The sequence below is a fragment of the Protopterus annectens genome, chromosome 5.part0 (genome assembly GCF_019279795.1).
Source record: "Protopterus annectens isolate FY-2018-M chromosome 5.part0, PAN1.0, whole genome shotgun sequence".
Lineage (NCBI taxonomy): Eukaryota > Metazoa > Chordata > Ceratodontiformes > Protopteridae > Protopterus > Protopterus annectens.
In genome coordinates this window covers 1,774,703,756-1,774,717,363 of record NC_056735.1, presented here as the reverse complement: position 1 = coordinate 1,774,717,363, position 13,608 = coordinate 1,774,703,756, and the positions used below count along the sequence as shown (strand labels likewise).

The following is a 13,608-nucleotide window of genomic DNA, read 5'->3' as shown; positions in this document are numbered from 1 at the left end:
ATTGTTGTGAAGGAATGTAACTTTTTAACAATGTGGAAGTCGGTAAGAAATTTCAAGGATTGTCATTTCAAGGTCCCTTCTGAACAATTATGCTTGCAAATGTTCTTTCACAGTTATTTTCATAAATCACTCTTTGAATTCAAGTTGCACAATATCAATATACCAGTTCAGGAGATGGCTCTTTGTGCTGGTATACTATAGCAATAACCCATGCCTGGGTGTGGGTAATGCTGGATTTACCCACAGTTGGCATGGTTTGGTCACGAGGGCTAAGCCCGAGTGGCCAAACAAAGCCAACCGTGGGTAAATCCAGCATTACCCACACCCAGAAGTGGGTTATTGCTATTATACAATGACATTATTTAAGAAAAAAAATAATTACTTTTCTTAAATAATGGCATTGTATAATGCCTCCTTGCTGCCCTTCCGCAGCTGTCTGGTATTCTGCGGCAGTTCTGATGTACTGCACATGCGTATGCCTATGCAGTACATCAGAGCTGTGGGCAAAACCAACGGAGAAAGTAAGATCTCCATTGCTTTTTACTGTTTTGCTATGTTAAATGGGTTTAACATAGTGAGACAGCTTTAAAATAAGCAACGGAGATCTCCATTGCTTATTTTAAAGATGTCTCACTATGTTAAACCCATTTAACATAGCAAAACAGTTTGTAAAAAGCAACGGCTCAGTTGCTTTTTACAAACTGTTTTGCTATGTTAAAGGAGTTTAACATAGCGAGACAGTGTTTTAAAAAAAGACTTATACTAATGGAAAAAGTCCGGGCGACCGGACCTTTTTCCATTAGTATAAGTTGATTTACAATGTGCACGCTGACCAATCAGCGTGCACGTTTTGGAATATTAATGGGGGGTCATGGTATAATAAATATTTGAGCTTAAAATGTAAAGTTTTGCAGAGTTATGAGCATGCAGTGAAAAATGGTAATAAAATTGTTTTCATGTTTTATTGACTTTTTAGTGGAGACATCATGGTTATAGTTTCTTTGATAAACATTTGTGAGTTTTTCTTTTCAAGACTCTTCTTTTTACCCACTTTAAAATGTATTCTCTGTTTTGTTAAAGATATGTAGAAGCTGACTATTGAGTCTTCTCTTATTGCAAGTCAGGCTTAGGGGTGGGATAAAAAATAATGGCCAGTGAGATTCTGAAAGTTGTGAGAAGGGGAAGTGTTTTGTGATTAAAATGTGACCTGCACTAATTTTTTTGTTGTGCATTGAACATTTGATGTACTGTTATCTAGCAATCTAACTGGCCAGTCATCTTTTCTCATTTTATAATATAAAATACAATAATCTGTACTTCTGTAAAGCATTCAGTAGTCCTACTTTACTTTTCTTTCAGAACTATTGCATTTCTGTTCAATATGCCTCTGTGAGCAGGTACTTACAACATTCACAAATGTTGCTAAATCATTTTAATATATGATTGGAGTCAAAGAAACAATATATGAAGAATGTAATTATATGTATTATAAAATGAAAATGTTTCTTAAATATCTTTAGAATGAACTGTAAACCTAGATTCCCCTACTAGACAGAAATTGATGAATGACCAACCAATCAAGAAATACTTAACTAATTCTGCTTTATATGGTGCTACATCACTGTATTACTGAGAATATATCGGCTCTATATTAGAACATCGAAGTTTCAGAACTTCGAATGTTCTAATATCGAACCCAATTCAGCAAACGCTGACAACATTGAACATTCAGAACAGCAAATTTTTTCCTAGGGAAAGAATTTGCTGTTCCGAAACACATACACACAACACAAGCTCACCAAACAAACAGCAATCCACACACATACACCTAAAATCTTATATCTAACCCTACACTAAACTGTACATACACCACTAACTATCCACTTACCTTAACCCAAAGCCTAACCCTAAGGTCCGTCACTATCGTACACTCACCTCTCCCGCACCCTAACCCTAATCCTAACTCACCTAACCCGCCCTAACCCTCACGTCCACATAATCGCACACTTACCTGAACCCAACCCGTAGCATTCCACCACAGTGCTAAAAATAGCAAAGCGACAGAAACAGACAAACAAATTCTTTCCCTAGGAAAAATTTTGGTTTTCTACAGCTTTGCTATTTTCAGCGTTCCCTGAATAGGGTTCGATATTAGAACATTCAAAGTTCTGAACCTTCGATGTTCTAATATAGAACCAAATATATCAGCCTCAAACATCACCAAAAATTATGCAGGCTACACTTTGTTGTGAGGTCAGGCAAAGAAATTAATTTTTATCTTAAAAAAGTATATCCAATTACTTGCTGTGATGTGCAGTAGAAAAACACAACAGAAGGTTTCTGAACTGGATTTGATTTCTTCCTCAGCTGCAACTAAATGTATGAGTATTCCAGTACTCTCTTGATGTTTACTGCACAAAACAACTCCTTCTCATTTACCCCTGAATCTATTAAATACTAGGTGCTTACAAAAATCAAAAAATGGATTTTTAGAGCTCAGAATAAATTACAGAATCTGTAATAAAGTTTGGTAGTAGCTATTCTCAAGCTAGGTAGAAAACAAACCTCAAATGGAACTTCTTGCCTCTAACCAAACTGATTAAAACTATTATTTTCCTCTTACAGGATACTCAGTTTCTTCAAATGAAAATTCAACAATTTACTACTACAGGAATAAAGAACTGGATAATATTGATGTCTCACAGGTAAAATACTAATTGTTCAATTTCTATTTGTAGACTCAAGCTCTTTTGTGGGGCTTCATATAAGATGTCTAAATTCTCTGCTGATAAAATAACAGGAATATATTTCAGTTGTTCAGTTTCTAGATTGTCCAAAGTTATCAAGATAACATTACTTTCTTTCCTATGTCATTAGCCATCTTTTCCAAGCCTCTTAGTATATTTATTTATTTTCCTAATGAGAGCCACAGCATTCTTTCTTCCTCTATACAGGTAATGTCTGTTCTTAACATTTGTTTGCACCCTATTTGTCTGATTAGTTGCTGCAAACACAATGCTACCTGCAGTTAATTTGACTTTGATAGCTATTCAAGCATTTCTGTGCATTTCAAATTTGTCCCATCAATGTATGACTGACCTTTTGCCTTTATGCTAATTACTGAACTCACAGGGATATGAACTTCCGGGATATATAGACCTGTCTCTGAAACCGAGTTATTAAATTTTGATCCTGCTTAATAGCCATGTAGCTAAATTTTTGGTGATAGTTACTTTGGTACTTACTTATAATTTACAGTCATAAATGCACCTAACTGGGTACCCTGCTATTCTGAATATTTACCTCACATGTTTATGCCTCTTTCCTGTTTGGCTATATTATTTGCTATAGAACAGGTGCTGAATTCAACATACAATTAATTCACCAGACAAACCTGTGCTCTAACTACAACACAGGATCTCAATTGTTCTATCTTACTGTAATACGCCAATCCTCTTATTATGTTTACTGAGCAAAAGTAACTTACAGTTATGATCCACAGTGGTTTCACAAAAATTATCAAGGAGTCTTTACTGCCATATTGTGGTCTGCAATGCATTTCTAGAAAACTTGGTTCTAGAGAGTTAAGGTAGAAAATAATATTTGCATAACTTGGTCAGTGGGGCAAGAATTTTAAATGTTTAAGTTTATGAATTTTGATGGGTAGGCAGTATGTTCAGTGTACTTAAAAAAAAAACTTTAGCCTTAAAAATGTGTGGTACTTCTATTTTTGTCTAAAGCTTTTTCTCCATAAGCGCTCCTCCAATATTGCTAGCAGATGATCATAATTTTAGCTAGAGGGTTATGTTTCAACTTGATTTTAAGTTGTTGATATTATTTATAAATACGTGTCATATCCTCTAACAAGTGTACAGAGCATTTTTTATGATTTGCTCATAACATAGAATTTTGTGTTTGCATGCCTTCATTACTTAACTTACAATTTATTTTGTAATTCTCAATTGAGCTTGGTTATAATAACCAGATAATTTAATTATGTTACAAGAAAAAAAGTACATTCTCTCTCGCTCTCTCTTTATATATATATATATATATATATATATATATATATATATATATATATATATATATATAGGCATACACTCACATACACACACACAAACACACACACACACACACATACACACACACACACACACACACACACACACACACACACACACACACACACACACACACACACACACACACACACATCTATCTTAGCTGAAGAAACAAAAATTTTTTTTGACATCCTTTTTATAATTTTAGCCTTGAATTATTATTACATTTTAAATTTATTTTGTTAACTTGTTAAATCTCTCTGAGGCAAAACTTCCTTGATAGGGTAAGCCCCATAAAAGGGCACAAAATACAAACCAGATGAGAATTTTAAATTAGTTCAAGAAAATGTGACTTGGAAATAAAAATAAAAATGGGGTATCTGTATGACATCCAAAAACACAAGCCCAATGATAGAAGACCACTTCAGGATGAACAAATAAATTCATTGACACTTCTGGTACCTCAGGATTTTGCCTTCTCATGGAATACTGCATTGACACAAAACCATCCTTATATACATATACCAGATGCCAATTAATCAATGAAATAATCCGTAATTAATATATTAAAGAAAACCCATAGACATTTGAACAGATTCAACCCTATAACAAGTATAAATATGTGCAAATGTTAATACATACATCAAAAATGAATAAATACATACAAAAACTGTTGTTTAAATATTTAAAAAGTCAGATTATTATCTAAATTCATACATCAAAATGAATAAATACATACAAAAACTGTTGTTTAAACATTTAAAAAGTCAGATTATTATCTAAATTCATACCATTAGGAAATAACTGCAGTGGTGGTGCTGCGGTAGCGTTGTCGCTTCATAGCAAGACGTTGTCCCGTTCGATTCTCAGCTTGAGCGTCTTCTGCATGGAGGTATACGTGAATGGGGTGTGCCTTTGTTGAAGGTTGTGCGTCAGAGCTGGTAACCCGGTACGTAAAAATCCACTACCAATCATTAGCGGACCGGAGTTTCGCTGTGGCGACCCCTAACCGGGAAAAGCCAAAAGACACAAACAAACAAATACCATTAGGAAATAATGTATGATAATTAATAATCATCTTAATCTCAAGTCTGTTACGTTCCCTTTTGAAATTTCCCCTGTTAGCCTCAGGCTGTGTTAAAACACTAAAAAAGAGGCTGCTGAATGACCCCTCATGTTTGGACAAAAAGTGGGCAGCTACCGGGCTCCCCATTTTCTGTCTCCTAACATCCCCCAAATTTTCTAAAATGCGAACCTTTACCTTCCTAGTGGTCTGTCCTATATATCAGCATATGGGATGGCAACCACAGCCAATTACATAAACTGCCTCACAACTGTTACAATTATAAAATTCCCTGGCTTTATAAGACTTCCCATTAATTTTACAACAATGTAAATTCCTAACCTGGTTACAAACTGAACAGTTCCCACAACGATGGGTGCCCACTTTACTGTCCACTAAACCATGAGTTTCACCATGGGAGATATTCTGATTAAGTAGTTCTTCAAGATTACTATATCTCTCATACGAAAATGTAATATGTTTTGGCAACAGAAAACCTATGTAATTTTACTCACTAACAATCTCCCAAGCCTGCCTGACTATCGTTTCCAACACAGGAGAAAATTCAGAGTACCTAGTGATGAAAAACAACTTTTCATCACCATCACTCATCTCTAAAAATTTCCCCCTTGATTGTTTCCATAACCCCCTAGTCCGATCCCCTGCACCCCCAAAACCCTAACTCTAGCCTTCTGAAGGGTACTATCAGCTTAACCATGAGCACCCAATCTAACATATACCTCATTCAGATATTTATCTTTAAACTTTGGTTTAGAGGTATTGTTAAAGATCCTCTTAAATTCTCCATATGGCAAAGAATCTATAAGGTGAAGGGGGTCCATACTAGTAGCGTGCAAAAAATTATTAACAGTGATGGGCTTCCTAAATGGCATGTGTTGAATCTTCTGCCTAGCATCAACATTAAAAAACTACATCCAAAAATGAAATACTGTATTTATCAGTGCTCCAGCTAAACTTCAAACCATGGGGATTATTGTTAAGCGAACACATGAATTCCAAAATTTCCTCTTCCCTACCCTTACGAATGAACACCAAGTCATCCATGTATATTTTATAATATACAACATTGGTAAAAAAATATTCCTTCCTTACCATAAATTGTCTTTCAAAATCCCCAATGTAAATAATGACGTATGACGGGGCGAAGGCCACCCCCCTCGACATACCCTTCTTTTGCAAGAAAAAATCATTCTTCCATCTGAAATAATTATGAGTTAAACAGAACTCAAGAAGGATTAACAAAAACGATGAGTGAGGTCCTTCCCCCAACATTTTGGCCACGGCTTCCATACCCCATCTTCTGTTAATGTTAGTATTCATGGCATTCACATCTACTGTTGCCCAAAAATAATTTTCCTTCCATTCCAGGTCACAAATATCCTGACACATTTCTTGTGTGTTCTTGACATGAGAAGAAACTATGGTCAAATACTTCTTAAGATGAAAATCCAAAAATATATTCACATATTCAAAAAAGACCCTATGCCAGAAATAACAGGCCCACCTGGGAGATTAGAGAGATCTTTATGGACCTTGGGGATGGCACACAAAAAAGGATGCTTTGGTGAATAAACAACCAATTTCTTAACATCACTAGATTTCAAAAAAACCCAGCCTCTCCCCATGTTCCAATATCTCATCCATTTCCTCAGAAAACCTCTGGATGGGATCGTATGGTAACTTAACATAATAACCCTCCTCAGGTAGTATTCTCAGCACAATATCATCATACTGGGGTACATTCATCATCACCCTGTTGCCCCCTTTATCCAAATTAGACCGTAATGTCTGTAATGCCTGCCATTCCTCTTTGTTAAGATTATAAGAAAAAAAATTTTTTTTAAATTACCAAAATCATTCTCAACTTTTATACAAACCAAATTCTCAAAAATATTAATGGCATTGTTTAACCTGGGAGGCATGAAGGTGCTGTCGGAGGGTAAATTAGGCATGTCACGATATGCATAACCTGTGCAAAAACCTCCATAATAGCATTAGATTCAACACAATCAATAACATCCCCTTCACCAAATTCCACACACTGCTGAGATATTTCCATATTTTGGATACTTAAATTAAACAAATCCATGTCTTCATTATCAGAAAATTCACAATTACTTACAGTACTAGCTGAAGATCTCTATTTGACATGAAAAAATACTTTTAAATTCAGTTTACGGCAGAACTTTTTTACATCCAATATAATGTCACCTAAAGAAGGGAATCTAGTAGGAATGAATTTTGCCCCTCTTAAAAGTACACTTTCCATGTACTCAGAAATATTTAAACCTGACAAATTCATGATTTTCAACTGCTGATTAACATCATTGCAAAAAACATTACTATTTAATTTAAACTGTGGATTAATACACACATTGTATGTCAAACTGTCGTCAAGGGTAGAAACAAGGCAGTTAAAGTATTTACTCAAAATGATAGAATCAGGAGAACAGTCTTACTTCTGTTTCCTCCATATTCTCTTGGACCGTACTTGCTGCTGGACTGGCTGCTGACCTCTCATCACATTTTTTGGCTCCAAGACATCTTTTGAACTGGGTTCCTCAAAGGAAACACTCTTCCTACCAACACTCAGTTCCCCAGATGAAACAGAAGAATCACAAACACCATATACAGTCCGTTTGCCGGGCCTCTATCTATTTTAGTGTTACCTATGTGAACGAGCATAAACCAAATTGTTCTCAAGGTCCTTGATATCTCTGAACAATTTCCTCCTTTTCTGCTCCACCACATTGGCCTCTGCTTTTTGTACACTAATATTAACATCACAAAAAAGTTGCTGATATCTTTGAGGGGCAACTTCCATTAAAAGTTTGTTCTGCAATGTGGTAATCTCCCCCTTCAACTTATCAAGATTTCTAACATCCTCTTGGTAAGTATATGCAACTAAGCAAGTGTACAATCCAAAGAGGCCTGCCTCTACTCAGCCAATAGATCACTTTCCTCTTCTGTGAAATCCCCAACTGGTAAGCGATCAATATGAAGGCCTCGTGGAGTAATATTAAGTGAAACTTACTTCTCCAAAAGTTTTTAATCGTAAAAAATAGTCATCTCTTTAGTCATTAGCCTCTCCAATAGCTGAAAATTCTCCAAATCACCAATTTCAGGGGTAGAAGCCCAGGGATCTACAGAAGCCAACCTTAACTCACGTTCACGGATCAAATCAGCAAACAGGGTACTAGAAACGGTACCTGATAGCTCAGTGGTCCCCATCCTCATGGAATAAATGATAAACTACCGCAATAAACATCCAAAACCGTCCAAAAACACAAGTCCCACGATAGAAGACCACTTCAGGATGAACAAATAAATTTATTGAAGCTTCTGGTAGCTTCTGGTACCTCGGCATTTTGCCTTCTCATAGAATACTGCATTGACACAAAACCATCCTTATATACATATACCAGATACCAATTAATCAAGTATCTGTATGACACACAGGCAAGAGCACAGAGTTTCTAGCTACGCAGCAGTGATAACCCAGGAAAAAACAGAGGTTGTATAACTAAGAGGAAATAACATTAAGTGGTGCACCTGTGAAATATTCACATGGCTGATAATTTTTAATACTTACTATTTTAGGTGTTTTTATATGAAGTAGAGTATGACATTATTATAGAAATCTTCACTTAACATTGTATTTCTTTAGTAGTCCATATCCTGTGTTACAGGTCACAGTGTATATTTGGTAAAATTAAGGAATATCTGTTATGCTTTTGATGTTTGATTTTCTTTCGTCTGACCATTTTTGTTAGATGACCACACCCAGAATGATATCATGGAAGGTAGTCAAAATAGTTTTTTTGCATAATTGGGGTAAACAAAATCAAGTTAATTTTTCTGAATTAAAATTAATTGTTTGATTGTGGTTTCAAATACTACATCATCTCATACAGTCAGTGTTAAATTTTGACATTCTACTTGGATATCTGGTAAACAATATGGAGTATATATCTCCTATGGCGGCAGTCAGCAAACAGATATTTATTTATCAATTGATAGAATTTAAGTGGGATAGAGTACTAATCAGTTGTGACCGACTTCAGTCATAGCAGAGTGTAGCAATATAAAGATGTCTAATATGGGTGTTGTGTTTGCATTTTACCTTAAATGAAGACAAGACACTTCTTCCTCTCTTTCAGTAGTATTTATTACACACATGTGGGAGCCTCATGGAAAGTACCAGGGAGACTCCCCGAACAAAGGAATGCATAAGCTTATATACTGGTGATACTGCTGACAGTACAAAAATATAAACTAGACCAATTAAAATAGTACAAGAGACAATTAACCAATCAGTGGTTTACCCATAGACTTGAAGCAGTTCACATTACTACATCTCTAGGCAGAGAAAGAAAATCAGATACACTTCCATATAAGGCACATTTCCTGCTATCAGACAGGCTCTTGTTTTTCAGTACTTTTCCACTATTCACAGTTTACTCAATAGTTCATAGTACAGAGTTCAAATCAATACATACAGGTTTTCACATACTCAATCTCCTTGAACACATGCTTTGACTATTCATATTCTACAATCCCCCATTTGATGCTGTGTAAGCATCACCATTAAGTCTATCATACATTTTCCCTAAGTCTAACATAACCATGTGGCTAGTTCCTTCAACATTGTCCATATCTTTATTTCATCATCCATAACTGTAGGCATATAAAACTTTGGCACCTTTTTAGTAGTCTTAAAAGACATTAATTTCAAAATCAATGCTTTGATTAAAGACACAACAAGGAAAGCAATAAGAGCTAATACTGCAATTAATAGGATTAACTTTAAAAGTCCACCTCCCCAACCTGAGAACAGGTTAGTTAGCCATGCCCACGTTGAGCTATCGGCTTCCTTGGCCTTAGAGAGTTCGGAGACTCCCTGAATGAGTTCAAGATGACTTTCAATTTCATGCTGATTGTCAGGTATAAACATACAGCACTCCTCCTGGATTAAAGTGCAAGTTCTGCCTTTCACCGCTAGGGTGAAATTGAGAGCCATACGGTTTTTGGAGGACTACAGCTCTCATGGCAGTCAGTTCATCAGTCACTAATTCTAAGGCAGAAAATGTGGCATTGCTTAATACTTCAAGCAATTTAGACAGTTTTCTCAGTTCCCAGATTGATTTTGCTGCTCCGTATGCTGGGATTATACCAGACCATGATATGACATCATCACCCAAGTCCATATGAGATAGTCCTTTGGTGCCAGCATGAGCTAAGTCATGATGATAAATCCATGATGCATCAATTTGGCCTAACAGACTGGTAGTCTTTTTAACCTCTCGCACGTTCCGAATTTTTCCTTGAGGTAAGGCAGATGTGTGTCGGATGGCTGGGACTAGATAACCTAAGAAACAGCTACCAGACCAGTTCTCCAGTAGCCATTTATAGGCCCTTCTTCCGCATATAAAATAACAGTCTTGTACCAGAGTGGTAACATTTGAAGAATGGTCACTGCCAGTGGTTATGCCATGGAATATGGCAAGAAATACGATATTACGAAAACCAAATAAAGAGGCATTTCTCAATATCGGCTGAATGGCATCAAATGAAACTCAACAGCCCAAGGCTAAGCATTTTCCTTCTGTATAATTGCACTGGTATTCGATTGTCATATTGCAGATACTTTATCCCATTTTTCGAGTCCAGTGATGTTGACGAGTAATTCCGTTGGAAACACAGAGTGCCATTGCGACGGAGAGAAAGTTGTAATGCAATAGATTTACTGGCTGTAATGTTAGCAGTGTTGTCAAGTAGACTAGTCCATGTATCAATGATACTTAGTAGAGCCGCAGCCAATGACAATCCCCCATGTACGGAATAGATGTGCAGATCCAGCAGTTAGAGACGTTGAATGTAGAAGCATGAACATATTTGATGGCTTAATAGGTGTTGAAAGGTGGGTGCCAAATGGCTCACTTGGTGTGATGCATCGATGGAGCAGGAAATAAAAATGGCCACAGCAAAAATAATAGTACAACAAGAATAACCACCAAAATGATTGTCCAGTATTTGTGTGGAAATGGTGGTTGAGTCTGTGTAGTGTCAGAAGTTTGGAGTTTTCCAAAAGGGTAAATATTAGGCATTGTCAGGTACTGGAACAGTTCTACTGCGAGTACGTGTAGCAATGGGAGGACAATCTGGAGTTGGAAAAGGTAAAGGCTGTTGATCTTCTGATGACACAACTTTTTTGACGTGTGAAATGTGGATCCAGGTTGTAGATCCCTGCAGTTGCACAGCAGATGACATAGTTAGAAGAACCAGGAAGGGCCCTTCCAGCGTGGCTGGAGTGCTGTTTTTCTAGAGAAGGATTTAATGTAGACCCAATCCCCTGGTTGGAAAGTGGATGCTAGAAAAGGATCAGGAAGATGTTGAGCAACTGCTACTTGTCAGTGGTGAAACTGTAAGAAAGAAACAAGAGATTTGTAATACAAAAGAATATCATTATCAAATGCATCATATTCAGAAAAAGGTGGTGGTGGGGTTGTGGGCATATGCAAAGGGTGACCCATGAGGATTTCATGTGGAGAAAGACCCTTAGTAGGATGCGGTTGTGACCGCATAGAAAGTAAGGCTAGTGGTAAGGCTTGTACCCAAGTTAGGCCTGTTTCTGAAGTGACTTTAGCAAGTCTGGTTTTCAAGGTCTGGTTCATACGTTCAATAATACCTGATGCCTGTGGTCTGTATGGACAATTAAATTTCAAAGTTTTGCCTAACATTTTACACAATGAATCAACTAACTTAGCAGTAAAATGTGTCCCTCGGTCAGAATATATTTGACAAGGAACACCAAGACGAGGTATCAATTCATAACACAACTTTTTTGCAACTGAAATAGCATCATTCTTAGCACATGGATAGGCTTCTAACCATCCCGAAAAAATATCAACAATAGTCGAAACATATTTAAAACGAGCACAAGGTGGAAGTTCAATAAAGTCCCACTGTAAGGCACAAAACAGTCCCATTAGTTTTGGCACAGGTTGAGCGAGAACCAGAGTGCCCTTCGAAATGTTATGCTGTAAACAAATGGAGCACATGCTCAAAAAGTGTTGCACAGAAGCAGAAAGTCCTGGGGCAAACTAATCCTTCTGGATTTGTTTAATCAATGCTTGTACTGCGACATGAGCTGGCAAATGGTATGCTTTTATAAGAGAATTTAACATGGATGTGGGGCAAATTAATCTGCCATCAGAGTGCTGCCAAATTGAATCAGAGCATTGGAAACAATTATGGGCCAGCCATGTTTTACTTTCTGATTCTAATGCTTCAGTTTGTAAAGCATTCAATACAGTAGTGTCAAAAGTAAGTGTTTGTAAAATAGACTGCAGAAATTTTCCCTGAACAGTATTCGAAAGAGCAGCCTGCTTGGCAGCCCAGTCAGCTAAATTATTTCCCTTGGCTACTAAGGAGTCATTAGACTGGTGAGCTGCACACTTAACAACAGCAATTTTGGAAGGTAATAATAAGTCCTGCAAGAGGTGATCAATATACAGATAATTTTTTATTGTGCCCCAGAGGATGTCAAAAACCCCCTTTCCTTCCTTAGGGTACCAAAATCATGAAGAACACCATGGGCATAACGTGAGTCAGTATAAATAGTAACAGATTTGTCTTTGGCCATTTTACATGCATGTGAAAGAGCCACTAATTCCGCGGCTTGTGCGGAAGTGCCAGGTGGTAATTGTCTAGTTTGCAAAGCCTGAGATGGCGAGCAGACTGACCATGCAGCCTGACATTCGCCAAAATTATTTCGTAAACAGGATCCATCTACAAAAAGAACTAAATCAGGATTAAGCAAGGGAACATCTTGCAAATCTAAACTAGGAGACAGGACAGTGTTAACTACAATCATGCAGTCATATGGTTCGCCCTCGTCACTAGTTGGAATTAATGAAGCAGGGTTTAGTGGTGGGCAACGTGTAATTTGAATAGCAGGATTACTTAATAAACTTAATTCATATTTAATGAGGCGAGCATTAGAAAGATATTGAGTTTTTGTTTTTAAAAGTAATGCTTGTACCGCATGAGGTACTGCTAATATAGTGTCATGCCCTAATGTCAATGGTGCTGCCATATCTATCAAAACAGCAGCAGCTGCTACTGCTCATAAACAGGATGGGTAGCCAGAAGCAACAGGGTCTAACTGAGTACTGTAATATGCTATAGGTCGATAGCCTCCTGTGCGCGCTTGCGCCAGCAGGCCCAGGACAGTTTTATTTCTTTTGCAACAGAAGAAAACAAAGGGTTTAGAATAATCTGGGAGCCCCAGGGCAGGTGGGTTAATCAATGCTGTTTTAATAGCCTGAAAGGCGGTTTCATGTTCCGGGGACCAATTCAGAGGGTCTGTGACCTCCTTTTTTAAAAGCTGTAACAGAGGGGCCGAAATTTCTGAAAAATTGGGCACCCACTGTCTACAATAACCTGCTAGGCCAAGGA

General features: G+C 37.1%; 1 protein-coding gene across 1 annotated transcript in view; it reads left to right on the top strand.

The window, feature by feature from the left end:
* IGSF5 (immunoglobulin superfamily member 5) overlaps nt 1-13,608 on the top strand; it is a 678,183-nt gene that overhangs the window by 585,824 nt on the left and 78,751 nt on the right. Inside the window, exon 8 of the mRNA XM_044071572.1 lies at nt 2,626-2,705. Within this exon, the coding sequence (XP_043927507.1) occupies nt 2,626-2,705 (80 nt within the window). The remainder of the gene's footprint in view (nt 1-2,625; nt 2,706-13,608) is intronic.